The sequence below is a fragment of the Chlamydomonas reinhardtii genome, chromosome 11 (genome assembly GCF_000002595.2).
Source record: "Chlamydomonas reinhardtii strain CC-503 cw92 mt+ chromosome 11, whole genome shotgun sequence".
Taxonomy (NCBI): domain Eukaryota; kingdom Viridiplantae; phylum Chlorophyta; class Chlorophyceae; order Chlamydomonadales; family Chlamydomonadaceae; genus Chlamydomonas; species Chlamydomonas reinhardtii.
The window spans coordinates 1376568-1399208 of NC_057014.1; the positions used below are offsets into that span (position 1 = coordinate 1376568).

A 22641-nucleotide genomic window follows, 5' to 3' on the forward strand; every position below is an offset into this window, starting at 1 on the left:
AATAACATATGCAGAGTAGACAAGTTCGCAAGAACGGTTCTGTTGGGCCAGCCTGTCGAATTCCTCATTCCAAATGGAGGAACCCGCGGTACCCTAGGGGCTTCCACAGCCCGTGCTATTTATAAGGTTGCATAACTGTATTAGCATTGATAAGACGAAGTAATTCTACAGGAACTCTTCACCATTTTCGCGACGGTTTCTCTCGAGCGAGTCTGCCTTGAAGACGACCTCCAAGCATGCCGTTCAATTACTGAGACATTATAGAGCTTTCATCGCAGCCGATAACGCTGGGATGTCACGGCTATCAGCGAGCGGAGCCGGGCTCCCCCCAATGGGGTAGGCCGGCCCCAAAAATGGAAGGCTGGGCTAATATGAACAGGGCCAGTGGGCATGGCTTGTGGAGACAAGGCTGGGCGAGACGAGGCTTCGCAGTATTGGTCGTTTTCGTGCTGCTTGGGCCCGGCGCCAGAGCAGCATGGCAGCCCAGGACAGACTTTGAGATACCGTCAGAGGCGCGGTACTCGTGCCCCAGCAGAGACGTCGCTCTTGCCATCCTAAGCGCGACCCCCGGTGGTCACACAGCCTGCATCGGCAGCGTCCCCAGCGCTGGATTTCGGCCGCCGACGATTCAACTGGATGGAGCATCGCTGCGGGGCGAAGTATCGTCAGGTGCGGTAGCGAGTTCTTGCAATGTGCAGTTAACACACGAAACGCCTTGGTTAACGGTCACCTTACCGCTGAGCAAGCAGCAGGCTTGGCGTCGGCAGGCAGAGAGCGCGTTTCCTACATGGCTGGCGACCGAACGGAGCCAGTTTTTGCAGCCCAAAGCTCGGTCTTCCGGACGAAACTGGCCGCGTCGCTAGGTCCTGCTGTTGGGTTGAACTAGAACCCAGCTATTCACGATCGGTTACAACCAGGAGCACAACAGCGCGACCCAAACCAGGTGGCATGTTGATGTGCGTGCGGCTTGGCGACCTCGCCTCAGCTCTGAGAACGCACGCCGGCCACTCAGCATCGCTTTTAACGCATCTTAGCATCACTAAGATCCTGCCGCTGCATCATAATACCTGCATTGGCGCCGCGCCGCGTCCGCCGTCTCCGTCGGACCTGTGTCGAGCAGGCCGACTGCTGGACCCCACGCCCCGTCCCGCGACGCGAATCCAACTCCTCGGGACCTCGCCTTCGCGAACTTACATCTCAATCTCCCCAATCCTCCTTGCTTCACAGGCACACGCCTCCGCCTGACGGGCATTGACCTGGACCTTATGTACGCGCCACGGCCGCCGCCGCCGTGGCCGCCGCCACCCAGCCCGCCGCCGCGGCAGCTGCCGCCGCGGCCGCCGCCGCGGCCCTCGCCGCCGGTGCGCCTCAACACCAGCGGCGGCGCCATCGGCGGCGTCATCCTAACGCCCACCGGCAGCCCCTACGGCACGTACGCGCCGCCCGGTGGCTACTACGGCGGCCCCGTCCCGCCCGTCCCCCACAACGCCTCTGGCGACGGCGACGGTGGCTCGGGCGGCGGCAGTGGCCAGTACGGCGCCAGCGGCGAGGGCGCGGGCGGCAGCGGGGGGGGAGGCTCGGGGGCTGACCCCGACCACAACGAGGAAAACGAGCAGCCGGAGGGCGGTGGCGCCTGGGACAACGAGCCGCCGTCGGACATGCCGCCGGCGGTGTACGGGGGTGAGCCGCCGCCGCCGCCGCCGGACCTTGCATCGCTAGCGGGCGCCGGCCGCCGCCGCCGCCGCCGTGTCGCGCAGGAGACCGGCAACGGCAGCGCCGCCAGCCCCAGTAGCAGCGACAGCAGCAGCAGCGGCGCCGCCGGAGGCGGGGCTGAGGTGGACGCCGAGGCGGACCTGGCGTCGGCGCTGCTGCCGCTGCTGCCCAACCTCCGGCTGGGCGCGGGCGCCTCGCTGCACCTGTCCTTCAGCGCCGTGGCCGTGCGCTGCTCGCTGCTGCAGACGCTGTGGGCTCGGCAGCAGGCCTACGGCTGGGGCAGTAGCAGTAGCAGTAGCAGTAGCAGCAGTGGCAGTAGCAGCAGCGGTGCTGTTGTTGGGTTAAACGTGACGGACGACGACAACCTGATCCGCTTCGCCTTCCCGCGCGCCTACGTGCGCACGTGGCGCCGCGGGCGGCTGACGGCGGAGGAGCTGACGCTGACCTGCGAGGTGGGTGAACAGGCTATCTTTTGAGCCACCATGGTCATGCCGATGTCTGTCTTGAGGACGGAACCCGGCCGGGATCGCCTATCACAATCACCTTCCGCGCGCCTGACAGGAACCATGGACTGCTACACGCCTGCCGCACCTCTCCTATACCCCAGAACCCACCTTCCCTCATTCGCTTCGCTCTCTTCTCATCTCTTTTCCCAACTTTCTTCCACAGCGCTCCGACGACTTCAGCGCCGCCGCCTGCGCCGCCGATCGCGCCGCCACCGACCGCACCGTGGTGTGGGATGCGGCCGACGGCACCGCCCTGTTGGCGGCCCTAGCTGCCATCAGCACTGGTGCCACTCCTACTGCTACAGCTGCCACAGCTGCTACAGCCGGCGCCGTGTCCTCCCAGGCGCCCGACTGCCGCAGCCACGCCGCGCACGTGATCCGGCTGGCGGCGGGCGGCGTGGTGGCACTGCCGGCGGCGGCCTGGCCGCAGCAGGTGGGGGCCAGAGAGAGGGCCACGGAGAGCGTGTGGTGTTCATGTTTGTAGCACCTAAACGTTATGCTGGACAAGCTTCCAGGTTGTCGCATTCATGCCTGCCTGATGTAATCATTCCCGCAACAAGTTTGTGTGTACTGTTGCTTGAACCGCACAGGGGGTTGTGTTGCACGTCAACGTCACCATCCAGGGCCGCCAGCAGCTTGGCGCTGCCGGCGGCAGTAGCAGCACCAGCAGCAGCACCACCACCACCACCAGCAGCAGCGGCAGTAGCAACAGCAGCAGCAGCAGCAATGCGACAGCCGTCGGCACGGTGTTGGACCTACGCGGCCTGGAGGCGGTGGCGGCGGTGCGGTGCGGCGCGCGGGTGACGTTGGCGGGGCTGGGGCTGGTGGGGCTGGCACGGCACCCGGCGGCGTACCTGGCGGCGAGCGTGGGCGTGGTGATGGCAGACAGGTGCGCGGATGGGACTTGCATTTGGAAGTTGGCATATGGGAGTTTGCATCTGGGGGTTTGCGTTTGGGAGTTCCTGGATGAGGATGGTGCGCTTGCGCCACAGATAGGGGCTTCCGCGCTTGATCGTGGACGGCGCGGGGGCGCTAGCATTCGATCCAGGTTGACGGTGTGTCGATCTCACCAAGTCGAGGATCCAACCACGTAGTACGGTACATTTGTGTGCACCGCCCCCCCGGCCGCAGGGGCGCCAACTGGACCACGAATGCGGCGGCCGCCTCCGCGCCGCTGCTGCTGTCGGGCGTGACGCTACTGCTGCCCACCCCCGAGCTGCAAGCCCTGGCGTACTGGGGTGCGCTGGCAGCCAACCCCACCGTGGGCAGCAACGGCGGCGCGGGCTCGGGCACGGGCGGCGGCAGCGGCGGCGGCGCGGCGGCGGCGGCGGCGCTGCTGGGCTGGCGGCGGTCCCTGCTGCAGCGCATCCAGGTGAGGAGCGAAAGCGCTGCTTTTGAAGGCTGCTGAAGTTTGCTGGGAGGCTGCTGGAAATACTGGGGAAGGGTGGATTCATGGCCGCACACGGCGTGCGGCCTCGCATGTTCCTTGTGGGCGTGTCTGTGCCGACATCCGCAACCCATATCCGGATACCCTGCATTTTCCAACACACCGCACAGGGCGCCGAGTTCGCTGCGGACCGGCTGCGCCTGCGCTCCGGCGGCCTGATGGGCACCGCCCTGGCCGACGTGACGCTGACAGACGACCCCGCCGTGGCCTACGACGGCGTGCCGCTGCTGCTGACGTCAGCGGCGGCGGCTGAGGCGGCGGCGGCGGCGGCGGCGGCGGCGGGCGCCAACAGCAACACGACCGGCGCCAATAGCAGCGCGATCGGCAGCGGGAGCAGCGCCAGCGGTGTGAGCAGCAGCGGGAGCCTGCTGCAGCTGGCGCTGCAGGCCGCCGCGGACAGCGGTGCCGGCGCCGGCGCGGCGGGCGCGTGGGCTGCGGCGGCGGCGGAGCTGCTGGCGGCGCCGCCGCCGGCGTGGCTTGTGGCCGCAGGTGCGCCGGGCTCGCACGGTCAGCTTGCATTGCGTCTTGGTTTATCATTAGATGTTTTTACGCCCTTGTGTTTCTTCGTGCGCTTATGTATCTGCCGACTGTGGCCCTTGACATGACACGCAGGCGACACCGCCGCACTGCTGGACCCTGCACTCACGTCGCCCACGCTGCTGCTGGCGGCGGGCAGTGCCGGACAACTGCAAGAGGCGGTGGCGGTGGCGGCGGACCTTGGGCAGCTCAAGCGCAGCGCCGCAGCTGCCGGCATTCCCACCGGTGAGCCGCTCGCATTTTCCTCTGTCATTCTCCTCGCCACAACCGTGCCGTGCCGCCCTGCCTGGTGCTCCGCTCTCGCTCACGACGACCACTGCCAAGCCGGTTCGCCATGCGCGTGACTCTGCCCCGGCCCTTCCTCGGGTTGTAACCACGCACCTCCCGTGTCTGCATTGTGTATGTGTGACACGCAGGCACGGTGGCGAACGGCCGCGTGCTGCTGCAGCTGCTCGCGCCCGTCGCCCTCAACCGCACCCAGTGGCCCGCCGACGGGCTGGCGCTTGCGCTGCCCACCACCCTAGCCAGCCACCCGCCCGGCTCCGTACACAGTCTAGACATGGGCTTGGGCCTGGGCTACCTGGCGGCGCCGGCGGCGGCGTCCGGCGGCAGCGGCGGAACGGCGGCGGCGGCTGCGGCGCAGCTGACGCTGCGCTCGGTGCAGGTGCTTCGCAGCGGCTGGCTGCGGAACGTCACGGGGCAGCTGGGCGGCGGCAGCGCCTGGCCGGTGCCGCCACCGCCGCCGCCCTCGCCACCGCCGCCGCCGCCGCTGCCGCCGCTGGCCAGCGGCGGCGGCGAGCCGGCGACGATTCTGGGAAAGGGCAGCGGCGGCGCCGCCAACGTATTCAGCCTAGAGGCCACGCAGTCGCAGCCGCCGTCGCCGCGGCCGCCTAGGCCAACGCCGACCCCGGCGCCGCCGCCGGCGCCGCCGGCGACGACGACCTTACTGGCGGAGTCACTGCAGCTTCGGCTGTGGTCACTCGTGCCCGGCTCCTCCACTTCCTCCTTCTCCTCCTCCTCCTCTTCCAGCTCCACTTCTACCGGGGCTCCGCTGGTGCTGGACGGCGCGGTGGTGACGCTGTCGCGGGAGGAGGTGCTGCTGCTGCTCGCCTGCGCAGTTCGCGGCGGCGCGGCGCTGCCGCACACCAGCGCCCCCGGCACCAGCGGCGCCGCTCTCAGCGCCGCCAGCGTCGATGACCTCAGCAGCCCTGCCGCGGGCGGCAGCGGCGGCGGCAGCGGGACCGACGCAGGCGCGCTTGCGATCCTGTCGCCGGCGGCGCGGCGGCGGAGCGCGCTTGCGCAGGTGGTTGTGTTTGCCCCTGGCGACGTCGGGCACGGTGGCATGGGCACGGACGCGGGCGTGGACGGCCCGCACGCGGTTAATCCGGACGAGGCAGCGGCCGTCGCGGCGCTGGTGGAGGAGGCGGCCAGGCCGCAGGCGCAGGTGCCGCGGTGGCGGCGGCGGCTGCGCCGCTCAACCTCGTCGAGGCAGCTCGCGCAGGCGTCGGCTGCGCCGCCGCCGCCGCCGCCGCCAGCGCCGGCAAGCGCGGAGTCCGTGCTGGCGGCGTGGCAGGCGGCGACGGCGGAGGCGGCGACGCTGCTGACGGACGCGGCGTGTGCGGGCCTGGAGGACCTGGGCCTCAAGGTGCGTGTCGGGCGTGTTTGGTGTGTTTGTGGTCTCAAATGGTGCCGGTGCACGGCGCTTGTGCCGGCTTCCTGATTCTAGATAAATGTTATGGTGCTGTCCGCATCGCTGCTCGTGTCTCCTTCGGGTGCCACAAGGAGACACATTGCACGCGCTCGGTGTCAGGTGCCTCAAATTGAATCACTGGAATTCTGGAAAGGATGGTGCGTTGCGTTGCATCCACTGACTAACCATCTGCTCTGACTTGTACCGTACTGCCTACAACTCCACTGGCCCATTGTTGCTGCAGCCGCCGGCCTGGCCGGAGCCGTGGACCTGGGCCTCTGCGGGCGGCGGTGAGGTTGAGCTGGCTGTAGCAACCGACGCCGCAGTGGCGGTGCTGGGCGGCAGTAGCAGCGGCGGCGGCAGTAGCAGCAACAGCCCGACGCCGCAGCTGCTGCTACGGAATGTGACGCTGCGCAGTAGCGCCGGGATCATCCGATTCGACATGCAGAAGCTGCTGTTCCTTGGTGAGGCGCGACGCGATCGCCTTGTTGCTATTGCGCCTTCCATCTTCCTGTTATTTAAAGTACGGTACTGACAGTTGTAATAATATGATTCACAATCTGCCGTGTTGCCGCCGCACCTCCTGGCCCTGCCGCCTCCTCCAGTCGCGCCAGCCTCTCCCACGATTGAGCCTGCGGCACCCGTGCCCTCCCTGCCGCCCCCGAGCGCCGACGGCAGCGGCGGCGGCGGCAGCCTTAGCGGCGGCGCCATTGCCGGCGTCGTTGTGGGCGCGGTGGTGGGCGCGGCACTGCTGGCGGTGGTGGCGTTCCTGTTCGTCAGCCGCCGCCGCCGGCACAGCGGCTACGCTGCCGGGCTGGACAAGTGAGTGTACGATACCTCGTGTCCTTTGTGTACAGCATCTGCGCGTGACTAAACCAACACCTGTCCGACCGTGATCCCCACGGTCTACCCCTTCTTCAAGTTCCATGAGTGTAATCCCTATGCTGCCGCCCGTGTTTACACAGAGCCAACATGTCGCAAGACGACTCAGCCCTGGTCCGCGGCATGAGCCCTCGCAACCAGGCGGCGCTGGGGTCCATCCTCGCCGCCGCCTCTGCCGCCGCCAACCGCTCCGTCGGCGGCGGCAGCGCCGCCTCCGCCGCCCTGGAGGCGGCGCCGCCACGTGACAGTGACGACCTGGAGCAGGGCGGCGGCGGCGGCAGCCGCCGCGGCGGCCGCGCCGCCGCCGTCAGCGCTGACGGCAGTAGCGGCTCACCCGACCAGCAGGCGGCGGGCGGCCGCCGGCCGGCGGCGGGGCGCGGGCGGCTCTCCACCGGCAGCGTCGCGGCGGCTGGCGGCGGCGCAGCAGGCGGCGGCGGTGGCGGCGGCGGCTCGCTGCAGCGGCGGCTGACGCTGGGCGTGACGCCGGAGGAGGCCGCGGCTGGCGGTCTCGCCGCGCCCGCGCGCGCCGCCAGCGCCGCCGGCGCCCACATGCGGCCGCTGCCGCTCGCCGTGGGCACCGCCGCCGGCAGCGCCATGGCGAGCCCAGCTGGCGGCGGCGCCGGCTCCGGCACGGCGCCGCGCGGCAGCTTGTCCTGGCTCAACCGGGTTATGGACCGACTGCGAGCCGGAGAGCCGCTAGACTCGGGCAGCCTGGTTCCCGGCGGCGGCGCCGCCGCAGCGGCGGCGGCTGGCGGCGCAGCCGGCGGCGGCGGCGCGCGCAGCCGCAGCAGCCACGGCACGCTGCTGAGCGCGCTGGGCGGCGCGGGCGGCGGCGGCGACGGCTCCCCGGAGGGCCGCGTCGCCTCCTCGCAGGCCGACGCCGCCACCAGCGCCACCATACTGACCACCACTGCCTCCGGCGGCGGCGGCGGCGGCGAGCGCATCAGCCCCGCCGCTAGCAAGGCTTCCAGCGGCCTGCGTGAGCGCGACACGGCTTTCACCGCACACGGCGGCGGCGTGACCGCCGCTGACGCCGCCGCCACCGCCACCACCGAAAGCTCCCTCACCGACAAGCTCGAGGGCCGCGCTACCGGCAGCGGAGACGGCACCACCGCCGCGCTGACTGGCAGCGGCGGCAGCAGCAACAACAACACCCACAACACCCACAACACCCTCAGGGGCTCGAGGGCGCTGGTCAACGCGGCGGCGTTGACTGCCAATGCCTCCAACGCGGCAGCGGCAGCAGCTGGCGCGGGCGGCGGCGGCGGCGCGGGTACGCACTCGGCCTTCAACGCGCTGAGCAACACGGTGGCGTCGCGCGTGGCGGTTAAGAAGGTCGTGCACCGCACGCAGTCGGCGGTGAGACAAAGGGCCGGGATAATACAGTACCAGCTCGGGCGGGCTCAGATGGATGAGCTCGTTAGCTTCATGCATGCAAAATATGTGTACGGTATGTTTGCTGTTCCTGTACCTCTTATTACATCTTGTCGTCTTGATTTATTGTTCGATTCTTTCGCTCGCTCGCACAGGTCCTGGACGAGCTGCACAGCCTGTCTGTGGACCTGTCCAACGAGATTGACGACCACCAGCTGCTGGTGCTGGACGTGGTGCGTGCTGGGGGGGGGAGGGGGGGGGCTGGGGGGGGGCGGATGGGAGGGGGGCTGTGGGGGAGGGGGGCGCTGTGGAGGCAGAGGGGGGGTGCGGGGAGGGGTTGGGGGGCCTATGAAGGTCAAGGGCGGGGGGTCTGTGGAGGCGGAGGGGACTGTGGAGGCGGGGAGGGGGGCTGGGGCGGAGGCCGGGGGGCTGTGGTGGTGGAGTGCGGCGGGCTGTGGAGGCAGAGACAGGGGGGTTGTGGACGGAGGCTGTGGAGGCGAAGGCTGTGGGCTGGGGCTGGGGTGGCAGGGGGGCTGGAGTTGGGCTGGGGTCGGGGCTGAGGCTGGCGCTGTGTGGTGACCCCCCCCCGTAACTAATCATGAATGTAACCCCCCCCCCGTCACTTCATGGGCGGCTACCGTATTGATGTTGGGTGCGCGGTGCGGTCTGGAATGAACAGTTCTTAGAACGCGTCATATATGCATATGACATGGTGGTGACGCATTGACAAGCTGCTGCCACATTCACGTGCGTGTGCGTGCCTCCCCCTCCTCCTCCTCCTCCTCCTCCCCCTCCTCCCCCCCCCCGTCTACCACTTCCTCAACTAATCATGAATGTAACCCCTCCTCGGGGGTCGGTCATCGGTACGCACAACGCCACACCTGCTGTCTACTTCGCTACACTTCTCTGTACCAATCCTTGCAACCCCCTCCTCCTCCCCGCACCAGGTGGCCTCGGGCGGCTACGGCACTGTGTATCGCGGCAGCTGGCAGGTGCGTAACTTACGGCGTGACCCCCACGTGTGGCGTGAAGCCCCATGTGTGTGTGTGCAGGCGGTTGTCGGTGTGTTGGGGAATGTCGAGGGAAGGCGTCGTGCCTGGCACGTTATCACTCACCCCTGACGTGCCGCCGCCTGCTTCACCCCAACCAACTAAACCAACAAAGCAACAAACCTTAACATCACAACATCTGCAAATCTCCCGCAGGGCCTGAGTGTGGCGGTGAAGACCATTCTGTTCCAGGAGGCCAGCTACAGTCGCAAGGTGGCGCTACAAGAGGCGGCGCTCAGCAAGTCCATATCACACCCCAACATTGTGGTACGTAACGCCATACGGCGGTAACATATGTTTGTGTGCGAGTTTGGGTGTCATCGTGGTTGGGCGTCGGCATTCGGCAGTGCTGCCGTCATGGATTGCTACCGCCCTTCCTCCGACGCATCGCCAACTCTTGTCCACGCCGCCCCCGCGGAACACACATACACACGCGCACAACGCGCACACACACACACACACGCACAGTATACTCTGAAGGTAATCCGCGGCCGTAATTCTGCATCGCATACACTGTCCTACGCGTAATGTTTTCCTTGAGCTCTTTAACACACACGCACGCACGCGCACACACACACACACACACACACACACACACACACACACACACACACACACACACACACACACACACACACACACACACACACACACACACGCACACACACACACACACACACACACACACACACACACACACACACACAGGCCACCTACGCTGTGGACGCGCGCCCCATCGGCGTGGTGCCGCACCGCCGCCCAACCAACCACAACCACAATGGCGGCGGCGACGGCGGCGTGACGGCGGCCTCGGCGGCCAGCACCGCCAGCAGCGGCGGCGAGCGCTCCATGGCTGACATCCGGGTGCGTCGCTGGCTGACAGACTGACCGCGTGTGTGCGTATGTGTGTGTATGTGTGTGGCGGGGTGAGTTCACATCATTTGCTTGCGGTCCCACCTACCGCTCTCCGCCACAACGCACCTCCTCATCCATCCCCACTTGCCCCATGCTCCCGCTCCCATGCTGAACCCGACAGGACTGGCGGCTCTACATCATCCAGGAGTTCTGCGACGGCGGAACACTGCTGCGCGCCCTCAAGGGCCGCTTCTTCTGCACCACCACCAACACCGGCACCTCCGGCACCGCCACCGGCGCCGGCTTCGCGGGCAGCGACACCTCCGCGCCGTCGCAGCAGCCGTCGGCGGCACACTCGCACGTGGCGGTGGGTGCCGGCGGTTTAGTGCCATGCAACTGCCGCGCAGTGCCATGGTCGCGAAATGCAACTTTCGCCCACTGGGCTATGGGATAGATAAAGCCACAGATGGTCAGATTGGGGCGGGTGTGCGGGGCTGCGGGGCTGGGATGCAACATCCACAGAAGTGCCTCCCGTGCGAAGAGCTGCAATGCGCTGAGAGGCTATGCACTCCCCGCGCCGCAGGTGGCTTGCTCCGCGGGCATGGACGGTGCCGTCGGCGACGCTTCCTCGGCGGGCGGCGGCGGCCGCGAGTCGGGCGGCGGCGGCGGCGGCGGCGGCGGTCCCAACATGGTGGGTGTCATGATGGTATGCTGGAGGGAGGAAGCGGTTGCTTCGGTTGCAAGGGCTGTGGCACCATACACGGTCGTGGTCTCTGGATGTGGACGTGCTGTGTGGCCGCACCCTTGCCACACTACTTGCCACACGCATACTGCACCCTCTTCATAAGGCATGTCGAGCCCGCTGACACACTGGCGTTGCGTGCTGTGCGAACGCGGTGACATGCAAACACCCCTGAGACCCGCTCGCCGCCCGGCCCTCCCCTCCGGCCCCTTCCCATATGCATCATTGCTTGCATATTACGCCTCAACCTTTCCTCCACTTGTTCCGCGTGCTTTGGTTTACTTTGGGCTGGTATTTATGACTTCGTCTGCAGTCTCTAGTGCCTCCTGTACCGCTTTTCCAACCATCTTTGCAACCCCACCCCTGGCTACGCCTTCACTTCTGAAATAATCATGAATGTAAACCCCCCTCCCTTCGCTGCACCACAGCTGATGGTGCTGGAGCTGTCGCTGGGCATCGCCGCCGCAATCCGACACCTGCACTCCAAGCAGGTCGTGCACGGAGACCTCAACCCGCGCAACGTGCTGCTCAAGCGGGACAGCGCAGCGCTGGCAGGATACGTGCCCAAGGTCAGGCGTGTGTGTGTGTGGGGGGGGTGCCTTGGGAAGGGGAGTTGCCGTGTGTCGAGAGGCCGCATCCGGGTCTGGAACTGTCTTGGCTTGCCGCGTGTCGAGTTTGCGGAGTCTCGTGTCGTGGCGTGATACGTGGGATGCGATGTGGCCGTGGCACCGCTCGCTCTTTCTGTGGGTGTGTGTGGCTTGAGGAGGGCCGTGTGGTGAGGAGGGCCGCACGGGGGAAACGCGTGGAACTGCCGCCATGTGCGGGGGCGAATGGAACGGGGAACTATAAGCTCAGGGCTGTTGGCAGCCGCATCGCAGTTGTGCTGTCGTGCCGCATGTTTGCCTTTGCTTTGCCGGGCCCGACCACACCATGTCCGTGACTCGGCATCCCCACGTTTGCCCCCCCCCTCGATCCTACTTCGCCACACTTCTCTGTACCAATCTTTGCAACCCCCCGTGTGCGTGTGTCCCTCTCTGTCGGTCGCAGGTGGCGGACTTCGGCATGTCCGTCAAGCTCAGCGCCGCGCAGAGCCACGTGTCCAATGTGTGGCAGGGCACGCAGTTCTACGCCGCGCCCGAGCAGATCGAGCACGTGAGTGCGCGGCAGGGGGAAGGGCCACGTGCCCAAGCCACCACCGCCCTCCGCGTGCTGCGCCGCCTTCCGTGTGCGCTCTGCCACAGCAGTACGTCACGCGCATATCAACCTCAACGCAACCCTGCCGTTAGGCACACCACACGCAAACTACCGTACCTCGCACACAACCTACTCGCACACTACCACAATAGCTCTCCCGCCAAGTCGCACAACCTCACAACCACCATAATAAAAACATATCACAGGGCATCCTGACCAAGTTCTCGGACGCCTACGCCTTCGGCGTCATGCTGTGGGAGCTGGCCTGGAGCCAGCCCGTGTGGCTGGCGGTGCAGCCGCCGCCGCAGCCACCAGGCGGCGCCCGACACCACCGCGCGCAGCCGCCCGCGCCCTCCTACGTGGCGCACCCCAACTTCCCCAAGCTGCCGCCCTCGGTGAGCGGCGCGCGCACGTGTCCGTGTTAAAGAGCACAAGGAGAACAAGGCGCAAAGACCGTGTCTGTGTGTTTGGGGCTCGGAAGGAGTCGGCCAACGCGACTGTGCATTTGTCTATAAGTCTCTACCCCGCCCACTACTCGCCCACAAACATCTGCACACCAAGACTCCCTTACCACACACACACACACACACGCACACACACACACACAGTAACCCTTACAACACTCACATTGCCAACGCTGCCACAGGTCCCTCCCGAGTATGCGGCGCTGGTGGGCGCCTGCCTGCGGCCCATGCACACGCAGCGCCCCGCCTTCACAGCCATCCACCGCGCTCTGCGGGCGCTGCAGCACCAGCTGCGCGCCGCCATGGCCGCACGCTACTGCCCCGAGCTCGAGCCCCTCGACTCCCCCGCCACCTCCGTCATCTCCACCCTCACCACGCCCGCCTCCACCGCATCCGGAGCGGGCGGCGGCGCCGGCGGCGTGGGCGGCGGCAATGGCGGCCGGTCACACACTTCGTACGGGATCGGGCCCGCCGCCGCCGCCGCGGCGACCGCCATGGCGGCGGCCGCGGCGGCGGCGGGCGGCAGCGTGGGAGGCGGCGGCGCGTTGTCGCCTGCGGGTGGGGTGGCGGCGACGTTGGCGGAGCGTCGCCGCGCGAACAGCATGGCGGCGCAACGGCATGTGGTGGGCGGCGTTGGCGCCGCCGCTACCGCCGCCGGCGTGGCTGCCAGCGTCCCGCCCACGCCGCCCACGCCACAGCAGCCACAGCAGCAGTCGCAGGTGGAGCCGATGCAGCTGCAGCGGGGCAGCGGCAGTGGCAGTGGCACGTCGGCACTGGCGGGTTTAGGAAACGGCGGTGGCCCAGCGGCAGCGGCGGCAGCGGCTAGTGCGAACGGCCCGGGTGCCGCAACCGCCGCTGGGCAGGTGGTTGTGCTCGGCGCCGCTGCTGGGACGGCGGCGGCGGCGGCGCCGCCGCCGCCGCCGCCCGTGTTGGCGGTTGGCGGCGGCGCGGCGGCGCCGAGCCCCGTGCCCAGCCCCAATTCTCCGCTGGGTATGGCGCAGATGGTTTTGGCTCGGCACCACGCACACATGCAGGAGCTGCATGCGGCCTTGGGCGGCCGCGGCGCCACCGGCGGCCGCCTGGGTGCCATGCGCCGCGTCAGCAGTGCGCGCGCCTGGGCCGGCGGCGTCAACCACCTGGCGGTTGGTGGCGGCAGCGCCGCCGCCAGCTCCACCGCCGCCAGCTCGACCGCGGGCAGCGACGCGCACGCGGCGCTGGCGGCGGCCGCCGGCATGCCCGTTGCTCGCTTCGACGCCTCCAGCGCTGGCAGCAGCAGCATGGCTGGGTCGGCGTCCGGCGCCACGGCCAGCGCCGGCGGCGTGCCCGCCGCCGCCGCGTCCTTCCTGGCGGCGCAGCAGCGGCTGCTGTTTCGCAAGAGCCTGTCCAGCAACAGCAACCACACGCAGTCGTCCGTGGGCGCTGGTGCCGGCGCCGGCAATATGACGGTCGGCGGCTCCAACGCGCCGTACATTGCGTACCCGCCACACCTCGGCGGCGGCGGCGGCGGCGGTACGGCAGGCGTAACCGTAACCACCGGTGCGGGCGGCGGTACGGACGGCATGGAGTCGCCGTTCACGCCCGCCAGCAACGCCTCATCCGCAAACGTGCCGTACCACCTTGCCAACTACCACAACCACTACTACGGCGGCATGCCGTTGCACCCGGCAACCGCCGCCGCGCTGGGACTGCCGCCGCTGCCTGGCGGCGGCGGCTCCGCCGGCGGCTCGGGCCACCCCCTGCTGTTGGGCAGCAACGCCACCGGGGCCTTCACCGGCGGCGGCAACCTGATGCTCAGCAGCCTCACCACCGCCGGCGGCGGAACAGGTAACGATTTGTTCGGGGTTGCCACTGTGCCCTGCAACCCGCAACCCGCAACCTGTAACACCGCCGTCTCATACCTGGCCCTGCCTACAGCCCCACACCCGGCCCCTCAAAACCGTGTACCCCAAACACACGTGCACCTGTCGACACCGTCTCCCTTCGTGTTTTCCCTTCGTGCTTTCCTTTCACACGTGCACCTGTGTTTGTGTGTGTATGTGCGCCCGCACAGGCACCGGCCCCGCCACGGAGCGCGACTCCAACATGTCCGAGCGCCTGTCCGCCGAGCGCGCCTCGGGGGGCAGCCGCGGCTCAGCTGGCAGCAGCAGCATTCCGCTGGTGAGGAGGCCGAGGGGCAACTATACGGGATGGGAGAGGCGGGAGGGGATGTAAGGTGGCGTGAAGCGGCTGCGGCGGGGCCAGGCCCGCTGCCGGTCCGCGCGTGTGGTGGAGCTCGCAACAGGTGGCGGTGCTCTCCGGCCAGCCAGAGGCGACAGAAGAGAGCGCGGCCAGGCACCATGTAGCTCTGCATGCCTCATGCCTGCCTGCCGGCGGGCTTGCCGGTCGTCTTTCTGTCTTGCAGACCATTCCGCCCGCGCCTTCCTTACATTCTTTCTTTAATCCCACCCGCAGCACACCTACCTGTACAGCCCCATCGGGCCGGCCGCCGGCGGCAACGGCTTCAGCGGCATGCCCGGCGTAGGCGTCGTGGTCGGCGGCACCGGCGGCGCCGCCGGGCCGGCGCCGCCGGGCGCCGCCACGCTCAGCCCCGGCAGCAGCGCCGCCGGCAGCGCCGCCTGCCTACCGCCGGCCGGGCTGAGCGTGGGCGGCCTGCTTGGCCTCCCCCGGTTGGAGGAGGGGGATGAGGCTGAGTCGCACTCGCAGACGCTGGGCGTCAGCTCGCCACCCTCGGCGACGGCGGAGGCTGCCGCCGCCGCCGCCGCCGCCGCCGCGTCGGTTACGATGCTCGGCCGCAGCGGCCCTGTGCCGCCGCCGGCGCCGGGAGGCGGCGTGGCGGCGGTCGTGGCAACCGACTGGACCGGCAACGGCATGGCGCGCAGCGGCAGCAACCGCCGCCTTAGCCGCATGGCGCCGCCGTCCGTTGCCGCTGCTGCGGCCCCGGCCACGCCCATGGCTACTGTTGTGGCGACGTCGGCGGCGGCCGCAACTGCAGCCTTTGGCGGAGCCGGAGGCGGCCGTGGCGGCGGCGGCGGCGCCGCCGCCGCCAGCCGCCTTCCGGTGGACTCCGACGTCGCCAACCGTCAGGACGTGCCTCCCGGCATTCCGCCGACGCTGATGCGGTGCGCCACTGGCGGCGGTAGCGACACCGGCGGCGGCACCGGCTCGGCGTCGCTGTCGATGGGCGCGACGGCGGGCGACGCCAGCACTAGCGGCGTCAGCGGCGGCGGCAGTGGCGTGCGCGGCCGGCTGCAGGTGCAGGACTCGGCGGAGGGCGTGGCTCGACTTGACACGGTGCGTGCCAGTTCAGGGCGGGGGGGGGGGGGCAGGCTGCGTGCTGCAGTTGGGGCCGGTGGGGTGTTGGGCGTGGCATTGGTTGTCGACGGCTAGGCGCGCCTAGGTTTTGCTGCGACCGTGCTGTGCTTTGTTGCCTGACTGTAGGCCTGCGCTCAGTACCTGGGCGGCCCACTGGCGGAGTCCGCCGGCGCCGACGTCGCCAGCACCTGCGTGGACCTTGCCTGCAAGGCCCTGGCCCCGTCCGGCGCCGACACCACCATCTCCACCGCCACCTACACATCAGCTGCCGCGACCCCCGCGGCCTGCGCCGTTACCCGGTTCGAGCGTGCACACGAGGCGGCGGCAGCCGCCGCAGCGGAGGCGTCAGCGTTGGCGTCAGCAGCCGCCGCAGCTGACCGCCGCCCAGCGCCCGGCCCTGGGCACCGAGCTTCCGCAGGCCTGAGCATGACCGACTTCGAGGCAGCCGCCATTGCGGCGGCGGCAGCGGCGGCGGCAGCGTCGCCGGCAGGTGCAGGTGCTGGTATCATCGCCGGCGAGAGCCACGCTGTCGCGCCGCCGGCAGCTCTGTCTCTGGCGGGTGGCCTCGCGCCCGGCAGCCCCGGCGTGCCCCCGCCGTCGCAGCTGCAAAGCCCGTGCGGCGGGCGGCCGTCGCGCCACGGCTCGTTCTTCGGCTCGCTCGCCTCCAGCCTCCGCTATGCCTCCGCCAACCTGCAGGTGTGTCTTGGTGCGCGTGCGTGTACCGTAGCGTCGCGTCGCGTCTGTGTTCCTTCTGACAACCCAGTGTCTGACTGCACTCCGGCGACTTTCCCTTCCCTTTGACGCCATGCTCACTCCTTTACGCACTCTCCCCCGCCCTCCCTTCAAACTCCCCAAACAGGTCGGCTTCTCGCGCGCAAGCTCTCTCGTCCGCGTGGGCTCTCACACCACCACCGCCTCCCATGCCTCCGCCGCCTCCACCAGCCACGGCGGCGCCCCGACCCCAGGCACAGGCACCGAAACGGGGACCGGCACGGCGCCCGGCACCGGCACCACCGGCACCGGCACGGGCAGCGGCGCACTGCCGCGGGCGCTGTCCCGCGGCGGCGGCGGCGGCGGCGCGCTGTCGCCCTTCGAAGCCACCGGCGCCCCGCACGGCGCAGGCGCAGGCGCAGCTGCCCCCTCGGCTGCGATGGCGACGGATGCCGGCGGCTCGCCATGCCTTCCGCAGCCGCCGGCGGGCGCCCTCGAGGGCCGGCCCGATGCTGGCGGCGGCGCCGCCGGCAGTGCCGCCGACGCTGTCGTGGATTCGCCATACGCTGACGCGACGGCCGCCGCCGCAGCGGCGCGCCGCCGCGACAGCGCGCCGCTCGTACGGGAGGCTTTTGGCCGCGAGCTGAACCGAGTGCTGTCAAACAGCAGGCATGTCAGCGGCAACGGCGGCGCCAGCCCGGGAAGGACCGGCGGCGGCGGCGGCGGCGGCGGCGCCGGCAGTGGGCAGCGGCGCAATCCGTTGCTGTCCACTCCGCGCCACGTCAGTGTGCAGGACGAGCTCCCCTCGCCTGGGGCGGCGGCGAGTGCGCCGTCTGGCGGCGCCGCCGCGGCTGCGGCTGCGGCTGCAGCAGCAGTGGCGACGGCGACGGCGACGCCGCCAAGGTAGTCCGGCGGCAGCGGCAGCGGCAGCGGGGCGCCTGTAGCAGGCTCCGCACTGTCCCTGCCTTTGCCTCACCTCGGTGGCAGCGGAAGCGAAACCGGTCAAGGCTGCATTTAGCTTAGCATTAGCTTTGGCTTGATGAATTTATCTTTCTTCGTGTGACTTTTGAAACTGGCCAGGAACTAAACGGAGAGTATTATATCGGTGGCGGCCCCACACCTTCAAAGGCGCGTGCACTTGGCATCAGGTGATTGACGTCTCGATAGCTACGTTTCGTACTGCGCGCCGCGTGGCAGCGTGCGCACTGACTCGCTCCTTATTTGTTGAGACGCACACGCACTTTTGCACGCAGACGTGCAGCGCGCATCCCTCCCTTGATACATTTCGGTAGTTGGTCCTCAAGTCTGATGAGCTGGTGAGCGCCTTGCGGCGCGATATTACAATCCTGGTGACGCATCTTCTCGAGCGTGTTCGCCAATAATTGATTGCATGTAAGAAGGCCCGCGTTGCAGCTGGCGATTGCGTGCGTGCATGCTGATGGGGGTCTTGCATTGTCGTGAGGGGTTGGTAGGCGTCCACGAGTTTATTGCAGGTGCATATGGTCATGGACTTATTCAATACAACAGGAGGTATCGGACGTGCGTAATATGGTACAGCAAACAAGGAGGTGGCTGCCTTATGGCAGGAAAAGGGCTGATCCCGGGTCGTTATTAACCCCGCCACCTTGACGCGGGCGCCTACTAAGCACACGCCTCTATGTTGGGGGCCTTTGGCATCCCCGCAAATCCGGACATGGCCGGTTGGGTGGGGTGCACAGTCCGTGCTAACCCGCAGCTAACAAACTAGTCACGTCACTCGCCGCCAATCAACACGTGCACCCTCAGCCCCACGCCCTGCTAGCGCCGTTCAGGCTCTCAGCCCGGCCCCGCCGCCGCCGGCGGCCATGGCGGCCGCTGCAGCTTGATTGGCCGCTCGAAGCCCATCAGCTTCAGCAGGAGGAGCACACGGATCACGTTGGCGGCGGAGACGTCGCGGTTCTGGGGATGGGGAACGGGGAGGAAGAAGAGAGCGCACATGAGCTGTCTCAGCCGTCAACCTGTCAATCAATCCGTCCCCAGTGCCCAGCCGTCCCCGCACATGCACGGTCCTCACCCAGGTCGTCAAGCAGTCGTTGCAGACTTTGACCGACCAGGGCCGCTGCCCCTCCTTCAGCCCCCCAAGCCGCTTGATGGCCATCTCCTGACACCCGCAGTTGTAGCAGGTCTGCATGGTCGGGAGGGTGGGAGGGAGGGGGGCCACAATAGGGCTTCCGCTAAAGCCAGGCATAAACCCAGCGGCCCACCCACCCACCAGCAATTGCAATCCCACTCAACCCACCCACCTTGGAGGTCTTGTATTCATCGATGATGAACACATGCTTGGCGTAGCGCTCACGGAGCAGCTTGATGAGCCGCCCCGTCGGCGCGCGCCCGCCCCTGACGGAGATGGGGGAGCCGCCCTTCCCTCCCTGGAAGGCCCACGAACCCCACCCCACCACCACCTCCTCCTTGGGCCTGCCGCCTGTGAGCTGCTTGGCGACGCGGTGGAGCGCGCGGTCGCGCTGGATGAACGCAGCCCAGCGCTTTCGGCGGAAGGCGGAGAAGTGGTAGTGCCACAGCACGTGCACCGCGCCCCGGGGCCCCGCCTCTGCCTGCCCCGCCGCCTGCCCCGCCGCCTGCCCCGCCGCCTGCCCCGCCGCCTGCCCCGCCGCTTGCCCCGCCGCCTGCCCCGCCGCCTGCCCCGCAGCTTGCCCCGCCGCCTGCCCCGCCGCCTGCCCCGCCGCTTGCCCCGCCGCCTGCCCCGCCGCCTGCCCTGCCGCCCCACTGGCGAAGAGGTAGCGCAGGCGCTCTTCAAACCGGGCCGCCGACGCGGTCGCCGCCGTGGGGATGCCGCCGGTGTACGCCTGCAGGGCTGGCGCAAGCTGTGGGCGGTTTGGCTGGAGTCGTTCCAGGCCTGACATGTGCCGCCAGTGGCCCATGCTCATATGGAATCGGCCCCGCTTCTGGCGCCGCCGCCGCGCTGTCCTGGCTCGCGGCTGCCAGTGCTTAGATTGCTTCCGGCGGTGGCCCCCCGTACGCCCGCCCCCCTTGCGCCCGCCCCCCTTGCGCCTGCGACGCGGCTCCGGCGGCAGCTGCCCAGGGAACAACTCCTCATCCAGCTGCTTGTCGTGCAGCTCGAGCAGGTAGCGCTGGGCAGGGCCGACACCCTCCCAAGCCCAGGGCCCTGGCTGGTACAGCGGAGACCGTGCTGCCATGAACCAATTCCCTCCCCCGCACGGGTCCACACCGATGATCTGCGTGGCCTTCATCTCCTCCAGGGTGCACAGCTCCCCCGCATCGGCGGGCGCGGTCGCCGGCTTCAAGTTGGCCAGCGGCTTGTTGTGTGCTTCTCGCGCCACGCTGCAGGCCACCCCGTCCGTGGTGATGTAATTGGCGAAGGGGGCGTTGCGGGAGGTCACACCCCCGAGCTGGAACAGGCCCCAGCCGACGGCGTTCAGCGTGGCAGACGACTGCATGCCCCCGCCGCCAAACGCGGCCTGGACAAACGAGGAGGGTGCCACGGCGCCCGCGCCTGCACCGGCGAAGACCTCGCCATGGCGCCTTGCCAGGGTGGGCAGCAGCCCAGGAAGGCGGGCCATGGACGTGTTGTCAAGGGGCACATAGATCGGCGCGAAGGAGGGGCTGGGGGTCAGCGTGAACGGACGTGCGCGATGCAGTTCCCGGCGCAAGGACGCAAGCCGCTGCGTGTCCTCTCGCGTCAACGGCTGCGCCTGCGTCAGTTGCTGCACCTGCGCCCCCAGCTGATCGCGGCGTGCCTCAAGGCCTGGTCCGAACGCGTCCACTGGGGGTTGCGCCCGGACCAGGAAGAAAGAGGCGTGAGAGCGAGCCGCTACAGAAATGGACAACGGTGACAGGCTCTTTATGACGGCTCGCCGTCTGCTGTGTCTTTGAAGCACATTGACGACGTACAGAAGTCATACTGCGCAAAGCCATGGCTTGCTTTTCGGGCAACCTCGCGAAAGTCAATTGTCCATGGACGTGCGAAGGCACTTCTCGCTCCGCCCGAATTTTCCCTGCCACCTATTTACATGCAATAGGCATTAACACATACTAATACGTAGCAGCCGCGGTTTGCGCCAGTATGCTATGTTTTGCCGACGCACCAGCCACCAGCCACCAGGTACAGCAAAAAACTCGCAGACTTGCACCGCTTCGTGCATACTCCGTGACTTCACAACCGCACTGCTTCCACATGATTCCAAGGATGGCTTGTTGATGTGTTGTTCTTGTCGCATGAGTGCTCAAGTGAGGGGGCGAGGCACGTGACAAGTTGGATGGGCAGCGGCCTGATGGTATGAAGGTACGGGATACTCGAAGTTTTGTATGTGTGTGCGTCTTGGCAGCAGACATGCTGGGCGGTCGGCGAGCACCGTGTTACGCGTGAATGCAACGCACCCTCTACGCTTCTAGATGTTGTGTCTGCGGTCATGGTTGTGGTTGTTTTGGAAATGCCACGCAGGCGTGGGCAGGTGGGAGGAGAGCGAGCGGAGCACGGGGTAGTGTGCTGCTGATAGGTAGCTGGAGCAAAGGATGGACTGAACGCAGGCATGGCCCTTTGGCCGTATACATCGCGTCAAGTAAGAAGTAGGGGCCGCATGGAGTGTGCGGGAGTGGCTGCAGACCGGCATTCTGTCTGCAGTGCGCTTCTGCGGGCCTGTGCAGCTGTCTCGCGCGTAAACGGCTGGCTGGGGCCCAGCCGCTGGGCCTGTTGGCGTGTAATTAAGTACTGGAGCCGCGTACCCCACTCCCCTTGTCCCGTCCGGTGCCTATCAGACAACGCGAAAGGGATATAATGTCAGGACGAATGAAGTCCCTCTGATGCGTAGATCTCATTATGCGTAAGGGGTGCTGGGTGGCACCGCAAAGCGCCAAAGACCCGACAAGAAAGGTGGCTCTCCCTCTCAAGGGAACGTGGGCTGGCCCACGCGACATTGGTGCAATGTCTGACGCCGAAGGTGTCGAAACTACCTCATCTCCCAGATCTCATCACTACCTGCCCCCGTCACCTTTCTCTTATAGCCGGGGTCGGTTTGTGCAGGCACCACCCGCCATGTGTCCAGCCGCGTCCCGCTGTCGAGCACAAGCACAGGCAAACCAAGCAGCAAGAAATCCCACCACACACTGTGCCATGTTATGCCAGCGAAGACCGCAAACCAGACACTGGCAGGACAGGCAGGCCTCAACCTGCGCGCCGGCGCCGCTTCCTGCCGCTTCTCGGGCGACGCCGCGCCAGGGGTCGTATCTTATTTTCGGGGTGATGTCTAGCTCCAGACAAAAACGGCCGGATGGCCGCCGTCTTTTGTCTGGGCACAAGGCGGTTTGGGGGCTTCTCCATAGGAATTCGGACAAAACCCGCCCCAAACCTGGGCCAACAAAGTCTCACCCCAGACATTAGCCCCCGGGAGGAATGTCTAGGAAACGGCCAAAGTGGCCGATTAATGTCTGGAGACATTAAGATAGGAGCCCTGCGCCGCGCTGTTCTCCTCCACGTGGCCTTGCTCGCGCCCTCCGCTACGCGCATGCACGCCGCAACTGCTGGGACCAGGGCCGCCGCCGCCGGGCTACCGCTGCTGCTGCTGGTAGGGCCAGGCCCTCCACCACCACTGCTGTCGCCAGACCCTCCACCACCATCGCCGCCGCCGCCACCGCGGCGCAGGGCCGCAGGCCGCGCTCTAACAAGCAGCATCTCCATCAGCGCGTGCCGCATGTTTGTCGCAGAGTTGGCGTCGCGACTCCAGGAAAGTAGGCGGTATATCACCCAACAACCCCATGCAAGTCCGGTGTGGCATTGGCGCTGCGTGGCCAGCTCGGGCAAGCCGGGACACGGCTAGTTGCTCGATCGGCAAGCATTATGAATGCCACCACTTCACCTGTCCCCTCACACCCGGCAAGCAAGTCGACCGCGCCTTGACTCACAATGGTTGCGATATTACAAAGAAGGGACAATCCGACCAAGCAAGGGGACTCACAATGCTGCCCTACCAGGACGTCACGGCATGACCTGTCACGGCATGACTTCTCACTTGTGACCTTTCGCGTTTCTGAATCGAGAAAGCTATAGGCATTTGATCAAGTATATCCATTTCTTTCACAACGGGCCCGTACTCGCCGAGATACAGCAATCGCGACCACGCTGCGCCGGGCTCGCTGCCCCCGCTCGCCTTC

General features: G+C 67.6%; 1 protein-coding gene across 2 annotated transcripts; it reads left to right on the plus strand.

Annotated features, from left to right (window-relative positions):
- The first annotated feature begins 159 nt into the window (after nt 1-159).
- On the plus strand, nt 160-21207 carry CHLRE_11g467720v5 (uncharacterized protein). Of its 2 annotated transcripts, XM_043067483.1 has the most exons (27): nt 160-669; nt 1228-2165; nt 2383-2652; nt 2810-3108; nt 3351-3591; nt 3777-4155; nt 4279-4428; nt 4620-5848; nt 6138-6357; nt 6499-6715; nt 6859-8134; nt 8305-8382; nt 9097-9141; nt 9355-9465; nt 9907-10062; nt 10235-10420; nt 10637-10744; nt 11224-11364; nt 11843-11947; nt 12196-12384; nt 12636-14277; nt 14504-14610; nt 14905-15744; nt 15892-16461; nt 16625-18027; nt 20597-20776; nt 20936-21207. In XM_043067483.1, the coding sequence occupies exons 2-25, from the start codon at nt 1266-1268 to the stop codon at nt 17381-17383; spliced, it is 10218 nt and encodes a 3405-aa protein (XP_042919481.1). In that variant the 5' UTR covers nt 160-669; nt 1228-1265; the 3' UTR covers nt 17384-18027; nt 20597-20776; nt 20936-21207. The 2 variants fall into 2 exon arrangements, with proteins under 2 accessions (XP_042919481.1, XP_042919480.1); XM_043067484.1 differs by having other exon boundaries at nt 20597-21207.
- The last annotated feature ends 1434 nt before the right edge of the window (nt 21208-22641 follow it).

Coding starts and splice junctions, on each gene's coding strand:
- CHLRE_11g467720v5 (XM_043067484.1), top strand. CDS start 1,266: ATGTACGCGCCACGGCCGCCGCCGCCGTGGCCGCCGCCACCCAGCCCG. Junction 4,156..4,278: donor GGCGTGGCTTGTGGCCGCAG/GTGCGCCGGGCT, acceptor CATGACACGCAG/GCGACACCGCCGCACTGCTG. Junction 11,365..11,842: donor TGGCAGGATACGTGCCCAAG/GTCAGGCGTGTG, acceptor TGTCGGTCGCAG/GTGGCGGACTTCGGCATGTC.